This window comes from Xiphophorus couchianus, chromosome 12 (genome assembly GCF_001444195.1).
Source record: "Xiphophorus couchianus chromosome 12, X_couchianus-1.0, whole genome shotgun sequence".
In the NCBI taxonomy this organism is placed as follows: domain Eukaryota; kingdom Metazoa; phylum Chordata; class Actinopteri; order Cyprinodontiformes; family Poeciliidae; genus Xiphophorus; species Xiphophorus couchianus.
The window spans coordinates 14617402-14636996 of NC_040239.1; the positions used below are offsets into that span (position 1 = coordinate 14617402).

Here is a 19595-nt window from a genome sequence, read left to right on the forward strand (position 1 = left end):
TTACATTAGAGATGGCAGGAATTTCTCAGTCTGAGCTCCTCCAGATGGCTCCTTGCATCTCTGTTCTTATTTCATTTCAGAAAAATTACAAATAAACCAAGTGGGAGCTTTAATTCATCAATTATACGCCACAGTCTTCAAGAGATTTAGATTTTACTTCTTTTTTTTTCTTTGAGAAAAAGCTGTGGGCAAACGTTTTGTATTGAGACTTCTTTGCTCTGCATTTGCACATTGCCGGTTGTTGTCTCACTCTTGCATTGAGTTTTGGCTGCAACTGGGTACCAATAGAGGTTTCTTCTTCTGCTGCTTTTGTAACAAGCTGTTTAATGTTTCAGCGGTGAAACATTGTGCGCTGGAAGATTTACAACAGGTTCAGCGCTCCCATTTATGGACTTTAGAGCAATGGTTCTTTGCAATCTGTCTGACTCACTGAGGAGTACTTGTATGTCAATGTTATTTCACAGGTCTGTCTGACAATACTTGAAAATGTTCTAAGAAGAAGGTGATTCGAAAGCTGAATACATGTTTATATGTTATGTCTGATCTTGATCTCAGTAAACACACAAAACAGGTCTTATCAGGGTTGTTGTTACAACTTGTTGTACTTGCCTAATATACTAAACCCCTCTGTTCTAACACTGGACACTGCACACTTTTAGCGCTCTTTTCTTTTTACTTACTTACTTTTAGCTAAAGGATGGATAAATAACATTTTCATTCCTTAGGACTAAAACTTTCTGTGACACTGACATATCAAGACCTAGAACCTTTCATTTATTATTATTATTATTATTTGCTTCAGTCTTTGTTGTTTTGTCAATTTTCTTTTTGTCATTGTTCATGCTTTTTGTGTTTTCCTTCAGGCTGTGTGTTGTTTCAGAACATCCCGGTGGAGGTGATGTCACGCAGATACGAACACACAAGAGACTGAAAAGATTGTTGCGTGTTTGCTTATATCTATGTGAGTGTGTGCCACTGCGTGTCTTTCTAAGAAACTGCAGAGTGAAAATGTAAAACAGTGGATGTAACAAAAAGGATAACAGAAGAAAACAAACACAGCGTGTGAAATAAATAGAGTGGAAGCTGTGCCAGTTGTCAGGTGGAGCTCTCCATTATCATCTGAAAAAGTGGAGGAAGCAGGTAGAAGATGAAGCAGCACAATCAACCAATCACAGCGAGCTTTCAGAGACACATAAAAGCCTCCCTTTGGATAAATTATTCACATCAGAGGCACAGAGACGACCATTAACCTACATCCTCCCTAACATACGCAGGCTTTTACTCTCCTCAATACACAATCATACATAAAAACACACACGCACGCTTCTGCAGGTTTACTCTCCCGTTTGAGTCAGTTACCTCCCAGTTACTTGCTGCCCATATTCTGTCATGCACATTGCATTTATGCATGTATTCCACACATTAATAGCGAGTGCATACTGTGTTCACTTCCTTGTTCTAATTCCTGTTGAGACCGTATAATAGTGCCAAAATCTCAGGACTGGTGCTGAGAGATTACTTAGAGAACAGAGGAGAGGGTTTCAAAAACAGTCCTCAAGATTGGGAGGAAAATTTTCCCCTTTGAAGACAAAAAGTGATTCTATTTGAACTTGGCACCAGCTTCCTATTACTGGAGTCTGCACTGCTTCGTGAGTCTCATTTAGAGCAAATAATAAAAGTGATCAGAGATATTGGGGAGCCTTTGAAAGAGAATGGCTTCAATTCCAATGGCTTTGCTTTCTGCATGGAGCAATTAATGAAATGGATAACTGCTTGATGAGCTGAGCAAGATTCTGAAAGTCTTTGTTACAGACTGTCACCAACTAGGAGCGGCCGACTGTTTACACTTTCAAACTGCCATGTGGCCATCAAATTAGTTTTGCAGGTACGAACAAGCACGGCTGTCAAAACATCTAGCTTATCCACCATGAAACAGTTTCCTCCTCTTGCTTTACCAGCAGCTGGATTTAAGCACTACGGATATCAATGTATGCTACTGGTTTTGTTTTTTTAAAATGTTCTAAAGTAAAAACAAACATAAGATGGCATATAACTCATCTGTAGCCAATTATAGAATGTAAACAATGTCAGTGTTGAACACAGAAACCTTCATCTGATGTTTCTCTGAAATAAACCTCACCTTAAGGTGATACAGTCATGCCAACACTTCATGCAGCAAATAGCTCAAACACGTGAACACTGCCATAATAACGACAGGTAGGAAGATTCATAAAAAGCTGTGAGGAACTTGTACATTATGTTCGTGTTGAGTTTTAGTCCATGATAGCAAACAGATGCATGTAACTTGCTTTGCAAAAGTAGTCACACTCAGTTCATTCTTCCACCTTTTTACCACATTATATTCACAGACTTTGTTGAATTTTGGGGAGATTTCATTTGACAATTTGGCTTACATTTTCATTTGTCCCCCGATGCATCCCAATGTTTGTGATTTAACCTCAGTAAATATTCACCTGTTTTGTGAAGGCTTCAGACATTTGTTGGAGAACATTGTCAAACAACAGTACCATGAAGAACAAAGAACACAGTAGACTGATCAGGCTTGAGGTTGTGGGGAAATTTAAAGCAGGTTTAGGTTGTAAAACAATGTCCCAGGCTTTGAGAATCTCTTGTAGCATTGTCAATCATCAGCAAAATGGTCGCTTACACAACAGCAAACAAGAAATCCCTGTCCACTGAAACTGGTAGGTCTGCTAAGGTGAGCATTACTCACAGAAACAGCCTCGAGGTCATGTTCTAAGTATTTTTACACAAACACTGCACAATATGAGTTAGATACATGGCTGAGACTGAAATTATGTAAAAAAGCAGCCAAAGTGTAAAGAAACATTGAAGTCAGGAAGTCTGGAGAACTGATGATAAAGATTACGTCATATGATTACATTTTATACTGGAGCCTTGGAACAAAAGCATGAGGAAATCATTGATGTTTTCAACCTTTTGCATTTTTCTATTCATCTAATTATTAATCATCACAGCTACAAATCCACTGAGGATCCACCCTTCCTCAGTTCGTCTAATGGTGTGCACAATTTGCAATCATGTTCAACAAATTTGAATTTTACTGCAAAGATTATTTATTACAGTAACTTAATTATTAAGGAAAATGGAATTATTTTTTAAAGCCTTTATCTCAACTAATCTTGACCATTTTCCACATTCAGATAATGTAAAATACATTTAATGAGCCTCAAAATTGCTTCAAATATGGTAATTTATATAATATGACAGTATATCGGTAGCAAGGTATTGCCTGGACCCCACTTTATATGTATGAGGACACCATCAGAGCTGATCCTGAAGTCATAGCCGGTCTTATGGAAATGTTTGATTAAAGATCTGCATAGTGATGCTTTTGTTGGTGTGAAATGAGTCACCATTCAATAGAGAACAGCCTTGTTTATTCCAAACCCCTGGAAGCTGGTTAAATTAAGTCTAGGGAAACAAAATCAAATCTTTGCAAAATGCAAGACAAATTTCAATGCAATTAAGAAGGGGTTCCTGCTCTTTTAGGGATGTTAACCCACCTTTTAAACCCTGATCTTTACTACAACGACATAAGACTTCTCTTTAAGTCTTTATCATGTTAGATTGATTTAATGAAACTGCAAGATTCGTTCAATCCTCCTGTTTCAACTTTGTCAGCATATTTACACAAAACCAATATAAATTCATATCAAAGCCAAATTTGCAGCTGCTTTGGACTTTGGGAATAAAGAAAAACAATCAAATTGTCAATTTGCTCATTTGTAGTAGGTAAGAAAATGACAGTTAGAAACAAACCAATATAATGTTTTTTCAAAAACTTAATTAAAAAGTGACAAACTCTCTAATGCAAAAAACAAAATTAAAGCGTAATCATGAAATCATAGGAATAAGATCATTGGGGTGTGTATGATATAAGCAGTAAAGAAGGGGAAAGAATTACGGTAATGAGGCGTATTTGAAAACTTAAGATGATTGAAAGTCATAATTCAGTCAGAATTTGGATCTGCAAACCTAATAATTTACTCGTTTATTTTAACTTTATTGCCATTTCAAGTGAAATGAGGTTGCAATTTCAGAGTCCTGCATACAAATCTAACCATGGGCAAATGACACAACTAATCATGTATAAATATAAAGCGAGCTTTATGGCTGCTGGGAGATGGACACAGTTTAATTTGTAATTGGGTAAATGAGAGAGCAGTACAAATTAATGAAATTAAATATTTTTGTATTTTTTAACACCGTAGATCTCAAGAATCTATGTATGTTAACGCAGCACAGAGTTAGCACAGTTATTGTTCATCTCTTACATTATTTTGACAGAATGTTTTTTTTCATTTTGCACATTGTACATAATTTGCCGCTCTACATTTTAGACACCTTTGATAATAGTTTAAACGGAAAGCAAAAGATATTATCTCAAATAAACTAAAAAAATATTAACACTGGAAAATATGACATTTAATGTAGAGGGATATGTTGTAATATTGAATCAAAGTTATTCAGATAAGTATGACTGTTTGATTTGTTCTCTTTAATTATTTTGTACATTCTGATACATTTGTTTTTTGATATATTTGAGATGTTTCAACGCTATGATCACACCTGTTTTTATTTTTTGCCTCCTCACTGATATGTACCTGTCTTCACAACATAGAAACAAACTTATTTCACTTTTTCCAGATATTTTGATAAACGGAAGAACATCTAAGCTATAAAAAGGCAAAGTAGCATTGCTGAAAAAAAACGTGTCACTGCATGCTTCATAAGCTGTATTTTTTATTTTTTTTACTTTAAAGCTGCGTTCAAGAAGCTCATTTAAATAATTACCTGAAGGAGTCGTTTGAAAATTATATTTCCTTTTTCAGAAGACAGACTGGGTTACTCTTTTTAATAAATGAAGTCATGTATATTGTGTAAATGTGTCCTTTTCATCTGAAAACGAAAGTGCTTTCAGGTGAGGTTTTGTTTATCAGTGAGCATTTTGAAAAGAGTTAATTTCTCAATTTTAAAAATAGACTCAGTTAAACACTTGAAATAAAGCTCATTATATCTATCAGGACATTCTGCCTTTGGAATCAAAACATCTGTTTTTCTTTGCTCTTTTTGAGTCGTCTTTTGCTCACTTGTCTCAGAAATTTTAACTGTAGATACCATTAATGTGTAAATCATCAAGGCTTTGCCTTTTCTTACTAGTTGAAGAGATTTGTGAACACTTTGAAAAAAAGTTTGTTGACAAGAATCAAATTATGTTGATGAGAAGAGATAGTGACGAAAGTTTAGGCTATAACTGTATACGTTTATGGATTTAAATCAGCAAACGTCAGCAAAAGTTATTAATTTTATAAAATATGTAAGCTGAATAAAAAAAATATTCTGTTACATTCAATATGTGGAGTAAAATAACAGTCAATACGAGCATATATTTTCAGTTTGTGGGTGCTTGTATGTTGCATTGCTTCTTAGCTACATCTTCTGGAATAACTATTTGTGCTTTTCACTCCATTACTTCTCTCTGACAGCTTTGTAGACCTTGTTTATTTTATTTATGTATTCCTTTTGTTTTATAAAATATGTGTATGCAGAAACAAACAGCAGTGTGTGAGGATCTGCAGATGGTTTTGAAGTTGACTTTTACATTGTTCACCTAAGATGACATTGAAGCAAAACCTCCACTTCACACCAACTCTGTGGGCTGTTACAGATCCCTGATCAGCTCGATATTTGTGCAGTCATATCTGGTATGTTTATAGTCATTAAATACCAATTTGTAACAACAGAAAAGCTTTACAGCTAAAAAAAAAAAAAACTCAGTGGGTGACCCAGAATTGGTGCCTAGGTTTAATTACTTTGCAGAACATGCAAACACCATCAGGGAAGAGCGGAGGGGGAAAAAACCCTTAACAGGAAGAAACCTCTGACAAATCCAGGCTAAGGATGAGCAGCCATCTGCCTCCACCAGCTGGGGGTTGCAAGGACAAAAAAAGGCACAAACAAACAAACCCACGAGATCAAGCCAAGCATATCAGGAAATACCTATACCTGCAGGAAAGACGAAAGACACAAAAGTAAACCCATTAATGTACATAGAGAGTGAAGACAGCAGAGTGAGGCAATGTGGTCAGCATATGGGGGATTCCAAGACCACTTAGGTTGAGAACCATTAACTAGATGGATCGCTCATAGATTACTCAAGCCTTGTCTATTAACTAAATGTTTTCCTGAAATAAATGCAGACTAAGTGTCTTCGTCCAGAAAGAGAGACATCGGTTGAATACCCGAAGGCTCTATCTGTAGGTTGGTTGTATAAACTTCAGGAATCATAAATCTAATGAGTGAAGCAACACATTAGATTAGTTGAAATAATCATTCTTTGGAATCTGATAGATTGTAGAGATTTTGAGTTTTCTGTCTAATTGGCACAATTAAAAGATTTTGTGGCTATTAAGGGAGTAATGGAAACAAACAAAATCTGTTAAATATGTTGACTCTCTTGCAAGTTCCCTTGAATCTGTTGAAGGCTTTTCAGATCATCAATAAACTAAAAACTCTTGAGTAACAAATGCATGTAAATTTTTTTGAACAGCAAATGAGTCTAATTTGGTGATTATTGTACAAATAAACCATCTAAATCTAAAATGTTTAAAAAAAACTCAAAGTCCAGAAAGAATATCTGGGTGAAAAATGACTATAGCTAAGCTGGCACAAATCAACTAATGTCATGCAGAGAAACTGACTACAGTTTTTATATTATACCACCTTAAAAGAAGGTTTATAAGGTGATGTATTATAATATACGACACTCTGAGAGCACCATTCATTTCACCAACACATATGTAGACCCTGATCAATGTAAGTACATTTTTCTGTGAATCTGAATTTATTCTAAAGCACAAAAGAGGACTAGTTCACACACACACAACCTTGAGGAATCCCAACAACAATTCTAGTACTTGTATATTTGTTGTTTGACAAAACATACCTAAAAGCCAGCTCATCATCTCCATTCCATCATCTAGTCAGTCAGTCAGTTAGTTAGTTAGTTAGTTAGTGCTAAAATTGTTCTACGTTAAAGTCTTTGGAACAGCCTCTTGTGGTTGATAATTTTGAATGGACATTAAATGTTCAGTGCCAAATAGAATATTGAAGGTTAGTTTATTTTACGTCTTCAGTCAGTTTAGTATTACAAAGTTTCTTTTTCTTTTGTAATAATAATTATTTTTTATAATAGAATATTATAATTAAAGAAAATGTCTGTAAAAGGAACAATGTTTAATTTCTTAATTTTTTCGTCAATGTGTTATAATGCCAGGCAGTTGAACTTGATGGCATTACTATATAAAAGTATTAAGTGGTTTTTCCCTCTACTTAGTATCTTTGGCAGCACTTTATCCTCTACACCTCCACAGTATTACACAGCGATTCTCCTCAATCTAATATATATATATATATGTATTTTTTTTTCTAACACCCTCATCCGCTTTTATTCATTTTCACATCTCTGACCACCACTGGCTGCTTTGAGTTAGAGGATCTGGTCTTGCAGTGTGTCATATGAGAAGGTGAATGTGGGTTGAGTATTATAAATAGAAAAGGACTGACTATGGGGGCTCAGAGGAAGAAAGAGATGAAGAGAGGAGGATGTGGGAAGCAAAGAAGAGGATGACGAAAGCAAAGAAGGTGGTAGACACACACATGGATGTGAGAAGGAAGATACACAATGTGAGACGGGGAGAGAAGAAATGTCTATTTTTACTGGGCGGTTGGATAAAGAAAAAGACAAAAAGGGAAATGTGATAGGCCTCTATGTTAGACAAAACAAGGAAGTGGGATTTGTTGCTGTTAAATGAACATTTAACCCAACTGCTGTGTGAAGAAATGTTTTGGCAGCATTTTACCCGCTATTTCATTCTAATTTCCCCTCCTGCAGAAAGCTGTTTTTTTTTTATTTCTACTGGCTCAATAAAATCTTGTATTTTCTCCAAAACCTAAAGGGACGTTTTAAAACTACATCAGCTTTTTTCTATTTTCTTATATTCCAGACTCATTTAAATTGAATTTGGTTTATTTCCCCCTGCTCTCTACTTTCATTAAAAAAAACAAGCTGGTTCCTGGAGTGGAGTAAGCAAGTTTGAAATGGAAAAACTGAAATATTTGATTTGCATAAATATTCAAACACCTCACTATTTGCTTTGAACTTCTTTAGCAACATTGATGGCTTTTGGTTTTCTGTGAAAGATGTGCAAGTTTGACATGTCTTTTTTTTGGTGAAATTTATTTGATTTTGTTGGCATAAATATTTAAACACACCCAAACTGAAGAAGGAGTTCTCCACTTCATGCATATCAGTCCAGACTTTGGACTTGAGACTTTTTTCCAAAGCCACTCCCTTGTTTCCTTGGTGGCTATGCTTCAGATTTTTTGAAATGATGAATTGTTCACAGCTTGAGATGCTGAGACATTGAGAAGAAGGCTTCCTTTCAGAGACACGAATACGTTTTAGCATCTGTGTTTGCCATTAAAGGTAATTACGCTTCCAATTCCTGCTGCTGAAAAGTATTTCCTACAAATGATAGTGCTGCAAATATTGCTCTTTTCTTTTATTGAGTTGATGTATTTATACACTTCACAATCAGTGAAAACTTATATAAACACTGAACAAAATGTGAATAACTGCTGACATCTCCAGTCAAATTTTAATAACAATGTCTGGGTAGAAATTGTTACCAAACTATGGTTTACATTGGTAGAATTGAACTATTATTGAATATTGCAATTAGCAAAGTATCTAGATCAAAATGCAAACGTCTTTAATTGCTCAAATTTAATTCCCCCAAAGTAGTGTAGGACTCCATCATTAGCATTAAATCTGTTAAGCAAGTTAAAGAAAAGCTGATTTTTCAGGTACATTGGAATCGTGAAAATATGAACAAATAAGCATAAAATACATAGTACATAAAAGGAATAACGCCTGTGCTTTGAAAGCAAAGTACTGTCCGTGTACATTAATGCATCATTTTATACAGCAGAGAAGGCAGACACTACACAGAGTCGTTTGCTCCTGTGTATTTTTATGTCTTTAACCAAACACTCTGTGGTCAGTCTGCAGCTCCTCTTACCTCACTCATTAAACTTCCTTGCATGCTCTCCTCTCCCGTCTGTCTCCGCTCCATCCCTCCATTCCTCTTCCTCCTGGATCAATTGATTACTTCCTGTGCTCCGCAGGGTGACAGCACAGTAAAGAGACCGTGGGGTTCATGTTACTAGTCGTGCATGAGCGTGTGTTGGTTTGCACACACAGATTGCGAACAAAGGCCTTGAGGGTCAATTGTGTCAGCACGCCAGTCCCGGCCCTGAACTATTAAGTGACGCCTGTGCTGACTTCTGCCTGCTGGGATTAAACATTTGTTACAGAGAAACTCTGAAGGAAAAAAATATCTTGTTGGCTTTTACATTTGTTATAATTCATTCTGATCATATGAACTCTTTATCTGGTTACAGAAAAGCTCTCCTGGCCCTTAGACAGTCAAGATTAAGACTACAAATATGCCTAATGGTCTTGGTACAGATGGCTTTAAAAGATGAACAACTTCCTGTTCAGTCGGTTTTTATTTCCCCAAATGAACCTGAAATCTAGGTTATCAGAAAGGAATACCTGAAAACCATATTTTAGCCGGTTTTCTGCTGTCAAGGATTACAAAAAGTCTCAAATCATGAAATATTTTCTCATCTTTTTACAATTTGTATTCTGAGCTTGTGGCAACCAAATTGTGTTAACAGATAGACTGACAAGCTCAGGTAGCTCAACTCTTATAATATCCTCCTTATATTTATCGCCCGGGCAACACACAGAGGTATATGGCTTCTGTTTGTCTGGAGTGTACCCAAAGACACAAAGAGAGATCAATGCAATCCCTGACCATCATCATTTTATCTCGACTCCAGCGTGGGTTCCTGCCATAAAACGTTAGCTTCACGTAAGACCTGAACCCCAGGGCACACTCAACCAAGCTGTGCCACAGTAGCAATGTAAAAAATCTACTTAGTATGACAGTCCACACTGTCATATTTAGAATTGTATAACAGTGTGCAGCAGCTCTTTCTGCTCTGTCAAACCCATTTCTCCTGCAGCTAATGCAATAACTCTGAATTCCTGCAGAATGCTTCAGGGTTGCGTTTTGGCTGAATAGGTGATTTAATTCCCGGCTTCCCTTTACCCTGTCTAAACAGAGTAATGCTCATCCTGCTTTTTGTTCATATGCTTTAAAATGTCTCATAATTTTCATACCAGCTCTTTCAAAACTGGACTTTTTTTTGTCTTATTTTGTGTTTTGTCTCTCAGCCTTGGTTTGTTGACAGCGACCTTATTACCACAGACCACATCTGGTCAGTTTAACTAAGTATCTGCACCCCAGGAAACGTCTTTAATTTAACAGCACCATACTTCAAGAGCCGCAAATGATTGGATTGAAGAGCACCTGTTGTTTATTTGACAGAAACAGATGTTTAACCAGACATGAAACTGGTCTAGGAGAAAATCACACGAACAATTAAAACACGGTAGATAAACCCGACTAACCCCTTTTTAACCTTTTTAAGTTTTGTTTTCTGAAGCCATCAAGGTAGCTGCATCAAACCAAGTCAAAACATAACCTTATACTATCAATAAATCATTACTGTTCTATTTATAAGCTACTATTAGAAAGGAAATTTATGTTTGTTTCAAAAGTTTCTTGATAACAAACTTCATGCTACTGGAAGACTGTTAATTTTTCTATAAATAGCATTTAATTATTTTTTTAAAAAGCCTCTCTGGTTGCTGGATCAAGAATGAGATGCCATCCCACAAAAATGTGAGTTCAAGCTGGTGACCAATATTAACAGGAGGTGCCAGATTGTTGTGCTTTTAAATGGTTCTCCCACCCACAACTATTGTTTTCTCTTAAATGAACAAACTGTTATATTTGTTGACTCCAAACTTCAGTCAATCTAAGGAACAAATACCGAACAGACCAAATTGCAGAAGAAGCTGTTTGGCATTGCAGAAAGGATTTGATAAGTCACACACTCAACTCTACAGCTCCACTAACAGAAAAATATTTTCCTGCAAATGTTTAAGGTTAATTAAACCCAGTTTCCAGCAGCTTGAAATCCATTGCAAAGAAAACTGTGACAACAAAGAAAAATGAATCAACCAAACATGATTTTCCTTTGCTTTCAGTTTGTGTTTATATTGATACTGGTTTTGATGGGCAAAGTGAACTCCTGAGTTCCACTCTACCCCACTCTTCCACGAGGCGTAAAACTCTTGAGATTGTTTGAACAGCTTTGTACTACTATGAAAATGTAAATGAGAAGACAAATTAGATTCAACAACTCTGGAAGCATAATATTACCATAGGAGAGAGTGCGCTGTATATAGCCTAAGAGCTCCAACCACCATCTCATGTTTAATTGATTCAATCAGTTAAACACAACTCTAGTCATTGTTGGTTTTTAAAGAAAAAAGTAACATAAAACATGACAGAAACTGCAATAGAAATGTCTGTGTTTTGAGGACAGTTTCTTTTTGGCAGTAATTCAGACTATAATGTGTATAAGGGATGTTTCTTTTTCCTCTCTTTCAGTCAATCATATTTGAGACTCTAAACACCAAACATAAAAATATGAATATATGTCTTATAAGCTATGATTGAGATTCCTTAGAGACCCTGAATTTAATATTTAGTTAAATCAAAACAATGACAAAAAAAATCTCTAACAAGATATTCAGTGTCAAGAAAATCAATCTACTGTCTCCAAAATCCCTGTTTGTACCCCTTTGTGTCCCTGCTGTACATAACATAAAGGCACCTTTTCACTTAAAGATACCATATAAATAAATTGTAGCACTACCTGACTGAGTGCAAACAGGTAAAGACAGATCAGGTGTGGTAGAAATTCACTCCACTGATGTCCCTGCGTTCTTGAGGCAGACTCGAAGCGAACATCTGCAAATATAATTTTTTATGACCATGTACTGTGCACGTACTAAGTGTTGCACAGTAAACTGCTTGGTGGAAAACAATATTTGCATCGAATTGTTGTACATGTAACACCGAGCTGATAAAGTTAAGATTCAGCACACCCAGTCTCAAGACAGCGCAGCGTGACTTCCACTTAGTGTCACGTGCTGACAGGTGTGTTGAGGATTCCCTGATGGAGAACAAAACAGGGCTTTGCACCCAATTACCTCATCAAACTTGCTAGCACCCATTAGGATTGTAGGAAATGAAGGAGTTTGTCATGAGAGAATTTTAGGCAATTGGTACGCTCGAGTATGAATACTGAACTACGCAGACATTATGCGCTGAGTCTGTGTGGCTCACAATATGAGTTTCCACAATATGCCCAGCTATGTGGGGATTTTTAGAAACACAAATTTTACATAAATCTGTAAAGCTGCTTTCACAAGTTGGCATCCCACATCACGCTATTCCCTTGTTGAAATGAAAATGTATATAAAAATGTTGTGTGACACCCCCTTTCTTCATTGTGAGGATGAAAAAATATCTTTAAACTGACCAACATCTGTGTGACATTGATGTGCAAATTGATATCTGACCAGCAGGTGAAAGCATTTATAGAGATTCAATCTTCAGCATCTATATATCCTTTGTCTTCTTTCACAGAAGGCTATCTGCAGTCAAACTCAGGTTTAAACCAACCAAGTGTTACTGAGGCCCCATCTGTTTGCTCATGGATCTGCCCTGTCTACCACCAGATTAATCTTTGAATGGGACTTTTTGTGGTCCCTTTTAGAAGGGCAAAGGCTCATAATGATGTTTCACCACTGTTTTCAAGTGTTATTATTGGTAGAGGTTGAAGGATCACTTTTTAAAACCACAATCTCTCAAGCATCCCTTTGACTATACTTCAGTCATTCTATAAAGCAGAGCTTTTACCTGTTTTTACTACACTTGCTGATCTGAAAACAATGACATAAAGCCTCTGGCAGCTTCAGAGCTCATTTCCCTGCCACCCACATCTGAGCAGTGACCTGCATTTTGAACACTAGACATCATAGTTTATTGACAGCTGTGCAGGCCTCCATTCTCCACCAGTTTAAACACCAGTTCCATGTCTATTAACGGTGTAGGGTCATGACCTGACCCCTCTTATGCCTTTGTGTCTGCTTACCATCCCTCCCTGCCTCTCTTCTTCACATCTTTTCATCCCCCTTTTACACCGTAACTCCCAGAGGAGGCTGGGCCACCTCTCTCTGTCTCCAGATGCACACAGACTCCTGTCAGCTCTGAGCTTAACGGTATTTATAACGATCTGACCCTGGGACCTCTCTGTGGTAATGATCTGCAGCCCCTCCCAGCACAAACACACGCACAAGCTGACAGACAATAACCTGCACTCCTGTCTCCATCATGTTGTTTTCTTCCTTATGTTGAGATGGATTAGAGTTATTAAAGTTCCCCAGTGAGAAAATTTGGAGGAACTGTGACAAATTGAATTTTTCACATTTTGTTGTTTTAATGGCGCTTGGGAAACTAATATTCTATTGAAACTACTCTTCATCATATCGGTTGTAAATTAAACATTCTGGCTTCTTCCTATAAAAATATAAAATCTGTTTAGCTTTTGAGAATTTCCACAAATCATATTAAAGTTGTTCAAAGCTTTTACAGACAGGTATCTTTCTCCAGAAAAATGAAAAAGCATTTTTGTTTCTGGTTAAGATGGATAATCTCCTAAAACATATTTGTGATAACATAGACTCTCTGGGTCATCTACCGATTTTGTTTATGCTACATCTCTGAGGCTATTAGACAACCTAACATTTCAAACGCCTCAGATTTGACCTTTCACCTACAAAAACTGCTCTTCTCCAGGCTTCCTTTTTGTTTTTGACCTTTTCAAAACAAATTCTGACCGTAATGAGCTAGTTTAAGAGTTCTTACTTTGAAAAGTGTTTTTTACTGGCTACCTAACCAGAAGTGGCTCAAACTTTAACCCAAGTTTGTCTTTGATTGGTTGATCAACACCTCATGACAATCGCTTCCTCAGAACCATTTTTGTCTAGTATGCTAATTTATGTCAATGTGAGATAGTGCATTGGACATGAAAATGGTTTAACATTGCTAAGTCATGCTGCAATAAAATCGCTGTGCATTTTAATATTGTTGATTTTATTACTTTAGTTTTCTTCCATGTATAAAAAGACATGGATGCTTTGGATGTGCAGGAAATGTTTTCCAACCATTTTTCTTTTTTTGTCAAAGACATGATGCCCCATAATTATCTGTTTAAACAGTACTTTTAAATAACACAAGCAAATAGGAGATTAAATTACAAATTTTGGTGTTGGACTCAAGTGATGGTGCCAGACTTCACAGCCAACACACACTTTAACAGCACACACATGCTTGAAACCTCCCTACACAGAAAAACAAACTATTGTGCTCTTGCTCTCATTCTTTGTCTCTCTCTCTCTCTCTCTCTCAAGGCCTCGTCTCTCCCCTCATGATTCACCAACACACACACACACACACACACACACACACACGCCCCCATGCACGCACACACACACAGGGTGCTATAGATCCACACACAAACAATCTCTCAGCTCCACTCTCTCAATCCAGCCCTGTCAACAGCACTAGAGGCTGATATGAGGCCAGGGACAGAGGAAATGAACAATGTGAAGTATTATTATGATACAGCGGAGCCAACTACACATGAGAGGGAAAACATCTACTGTGCTTCATGTTCTGGGAAATAGATCTGAAGTCATTGGACACTTTTTCTGTTCTTCTGGTTGAGGTTTTCTATCTAGTAGACGTCTACGGCACTGAGCTCACTTCCATTATGTTTGTGTGTATTTTTCATTATACAGTAAGTTGCAAAATTTTTAAGACCATTTGGACCGTCTCCCCACTCTCTGCTCACAAGACTTGGACAACAGTACAGAGCTGGAAGCATGACGCAGACTCACTCACTCATTTTTATTGGTTTACTGTAGAGACAGACACTGAAAAGCAGTGTTTAGATAATGTATTTACACAGCTTTACACAAGAAAGTTAAAGATCACTAATTCTCGTTTTACATCAATCATTAGTGATGCCACTAAAAGGTGCCTGTGGAATCTCTATATGGTTTTTAAAATAAATAAACAAAGGATTGAAAGTTATAGGAGGTGTTACAGTTCTATTTAAACTGTGGATAATTAACACAATGAAAATCACAAATTAGCGTTCTGAACTCTTACAGATACATTTCTCCTCTTACCATATGAGCAGCCGCTTCATTGTTTTACTGGAGGGCATTGGGGGATTTTCACTGTAGAGCCACATTTTATTGCATGTGTAAAACTGATGCACAAACACATTAGTGTAACTTGTATTGTTTCAGTGAACAAAACTGCACAATCAGATAGCACATTTTTAAGTGACTTTCCAGGAGTTAAAGGTGGTGGAAACAAGCCCAAAATTGAGAATAGATGCATCTGCAAATTGTAACTACACTTTAATGATGCAGTCTGTTTGCAATAAAGGGTTTGAGTTTGCTTTTTCCGGCTCTTATATTTTCAGAAAATTAGCAGTGGTGTCACAAGGGTTTATAGTTGCTGTCAAACTTCAGATACTGTATTCATTTCCTTAATTAAAAGCTAATATCAGCCTCCGTTGTGCTGCCAAAACAAACCCTTTGTCATGATCTGTGTTTTCTGTGTTTAATTTCGAGTTTTCGGTGTCTCTGTGTCTCCGTGTTATCCTGTTCTCCCCTTGATTAGTTCCCAGGTGTTTCTCGTTCCCTGATTACCCCCAGTGTATTTAGTGTCACCTGTGTGTCTGTTCTTGGTCGGGTCCTCGTCTAATGTGCGTTCGTGTTGTTCCGTGTCCATTCCTTTTTACGGTTGCTACCGGTGTCGAGCCCTGGTTTCCGCTCGGCCGTGCTGCCCGTTATTTTGGACTGTGTTATTCTGGACATTCTTTATTAAATTCATTATTCATCCTACCTGGGTCTAAAGCGTCTGCTTCACCACTCCACCTCACACCGTTCCCTGACACCCTTTTCCTCTAAAAGGTTTGGGCTTTGGTGCCATCCCACCTTTCATATTTTCTTCGTCACCTAATGTTTTCCTTTTGCATTTTTTCAAAACAATTTGCATAAGTAGATGCATTCATTTTCATTTACAGTGAAAGGTCTTTTTTGCCCATATTTGCAATGGGATAATTTCCTTTTTTTAAAAAAACTGTCTGCTGCCTTTCTTTGACTTTAACATCAATGTTTCAGAGTCTACGTTTTTGTAGGTTTAAATGTAACAGCTGATAATGAAATACTTAAGTGTTTGCTCAGCTTTGCTTCATATTAACCATTTATTATAAACACTGCTAAAGAAGGTGTATAAAAAACCTTAAGGTGAAGTAGTATTTTGAACAAAAAAAAGAAAAAACTACATTTTCATATGAGCACATTTGTGCATTTAATAAGTGGGCAAGTGTACACGTACCTCAGCATTGTCTTACATTGTGTTTCACTTTTTTAAGTTGACCATACTTTCTAAGAACTTCTTGTTTTAGGCACTGGCCACTAGGCTGAACAAGGACATTATTTATTTTGCCGTCACACACAGGAAGCTGGATGGTGAAGAAGATTTTTTTCAAGCACACATAGAGAACCTCTTCGAGATTATTCTGCCTCCATAACAACAATTAAAGCACATTTATGCAAACTGTTTGTTAGGAGTTATGTGAGAAATACAAAGGTAAACAATATCATATTGCAAACCTCTACTGAGACTTTAAATGGGACTGTGTGCTTGGGTCACATGAGGCTAAGTTTGAGCTTTTTTCAACAAACACTAAAACAAATGCTGAATATGTGGGCAAGCACTTCATGGCCACTTTGGAGTACACATAAAGGTTTGTAACGTCATTGGCATGTTTCTCTTCTAATTGTCCAGAGAACCATTTTAGAGTGAATAAGATGAAGATCACTTTGAAATGTCAAGAGTTAAAAAAAAGGTTTACTCGACCAGCAAAGGGAAAATGGGTTGTAACTTGGTTGTCACAGGTGAGCTGTGAAGAAGAGAGAGCCGGGCAATCTGAAGAATCTTGTGAGGTTGTGCAAAGAGGAGTGGCCACATTGTTTCATCCAAGATGTAAAACGACATATTTTTTATCAAGTTGTACAATGAATTGTTAGGGAGGATACCAATATTTCCAACTCAAATTATGAACAGAACCTGAAAAAACAGGATTGACATGAGCCATAACTGCATTCAAAATCAGAGGAACATTTACGACTGATTTGAACAGTCAGGAAGCAGGTTGGAGATTTTAGAAGTTTACATAGCATACATCAAACCTCCTGAATGTAAAATATGTTCTGTAAATCTATTAGAAATATTTGTTTGGTTTTTTTTTGTTTGTTTTTTGCAACAATGTGATAGTGGTTAAAAAAGAATAGATATTTGCACAACGCTACCTGCTGCTCCAATGATGGATGGATGGATGGATGGATGGATCTTTCAGGAAATGCTTAATTTTTAGTATCAATCTTTAGTTGTGGACCTCAATCTGTGTGAGTAGCAAAACCTCCAACCCCCCCAACCCAACGCAGCTCTAATACTATGAGGTGGTTTCATTCTTCAGTCTGACAGTGTGATTTATTTTTGCTTCCTCAGGACCGTCTTCAGTGATCAGCAATGATGACGACTCAGCTTCTCCTCTTCATCATGTCTCCAATGGCAGCAACACTCCTTCTTCCTCAGAAATGGGTCCTGATGCTGTCATCATTGGCATGACCAAGATCCCTGTGATAGAAAACCCTCAGTATTTTAGGAGCACCAACAGCCTGCTGAAGACTGACACTTGTAAGTAAACCTGCACATGCACAACTACTGAAGTTGGAACCAATTAGTAAGTATAGATATGGGATACATTGGCGGCCATGTAAACACTTTGGTTCTGCCAGACACTGACCTTTGAGTTGGTATTTGCAAAATTTACAGAAACTTTGTCTGGTGGACAAACATGCACCACCAGCTCAGAATCTATTAATGCAGCTTAGAAGAGCTGAAGAAGTTACCACAAGGAAATCTTTTCAAATCAGTAGAACAAAATGTTTACATCATAAATAGCAATGGAATAAAGAAAGAGAAGGAGAAAAGAAAAGGAGATTAAAATACAATAAAATGAAGAAAGAAAGAAAAACTCAAGGAGAACAGAAGGAACAAAGCAACAGACAAACAAACAGAGAACACGCAGGAATATTGACCTGCTCCATCAATATGACATTATGATTATTGGCGAGTAATAAAAGCCTCTTCAGGGTTTGGCCTTGTGTAGCAATAAATAATAGATTTGCATTGTCTGTGTGTGGGGGTGTGCGTGTGCTTTTTTTGGAGGATAGGTATGTTAGAAGGTATACTAATGAGAGACTCCAGGTTGACCTCTTTGGTCCCGCTATATAACTGAACAGCTTGCTAGGATTTACATCTCAAAGACAAGAATGATAGCTCTCTGTATCAATGCTAATCAATAGCATACTGTGGTGTCTGTGTAGGTCCTTTTCTTTGTATTTTTGAAAAATATCGCAGTCATTACAATCATTGCTCTGTGTCCCTCTTTGAGTCACATTCAAGCAATATGATTTAAATACAGCCTGTATCTGAGTGGTTATTTGGCAATGGAGCCTTTAGAGACAGGTACAATTGGCTTTGATGGAGACAGTTTGTCAAAGTGGCTCTTGGTTGCTCTTTAATCATGGCTTTAACCAGCTTGTCTCTTCAGTAGTGGGTATGCGTTGCTACTTAAATGATTGCAGAGATCTGTTCCTGGCAGCAGAGAAGCAACAATTACTGTGCAGAGATGATGGATCCATGCTTAATCACGGGAAACGTTAGATGTTGTGCAGTTTTCTTCAGAAGAGAACACCTCATTAACAATAGTAACATCAGAAGAGGCATGATTGTTGGAAACCATAATAGATGCATTAGGAAGCCGTTACTGTAAAGCGTGCAGGTTCGTGAAGGCACAATTTGCTGTGGTAATGATTGACCGGTTTAATCTTTACATACACTCAGTTTATAGCTAATTTACTGTGCAGTTTAGAGACACTATGGCGTGAATAAAGGCTGAATGTCTATTTGATTGCTGCTTGGTGTGAGTAACAAAATCTAGTTCTTTACGGATGGTCAGATTTTTGTCATTTGAACGTTCCAGTGTTTATTAACCTTGTCAAAATTACTTCAATATGTCATTTTTTCATGGAGGAAATTAATTTTACATTCAATTTTACAGGATGCTTTCACATTCAAGAGGTCTTTAAACCTTAATTTTTAGATACTATGGCAGACATTATCATTATTCATCATTAGTAACAATGAATAAAAAAGCATTTTTAATTACATGTAACCAATTTGAGTCACTAATAAGCTACCTAGTCTTGTGTTTACGGACATCAGTTCTACTATAAAATGTTAAAAGATTTAGTAAAAGAAAACTAATTCTAAGTAACCTTCATGGTTTAAACTATTGAATTAACTAAGTGGTACATATGCTCAGAATAAAGTGATGTGTTTATATTCCTT

General features: G+C 36.9%; 1 protein-coding gene across 4 annotated transcripts in view; it reads left to right on the plus strand.

The window, feature by feature from the left end:
• The window catches only part of ntrk2a (neurotrophic tyrosine kinase, receptor, type 2a), a 106461-nt gene that overhangs the window by 51658 nt on the left and 35208 nt on the right, over positions 1-19595 (plus strand). For all 4 annotated transcript variants that reach the window (XM_028032919.1, XM_028032921.1, XM_028032922.1 and 1 more), the window contains one exon: positions 17688-17876. In XM_028032919.1, coding sequence (XP_027888720.1) covers positions 17688-17876 — 189 coding nt within the window. The remainder of the gene's footprint in view (positions 1-17687; positions 17877-19595) is intronic.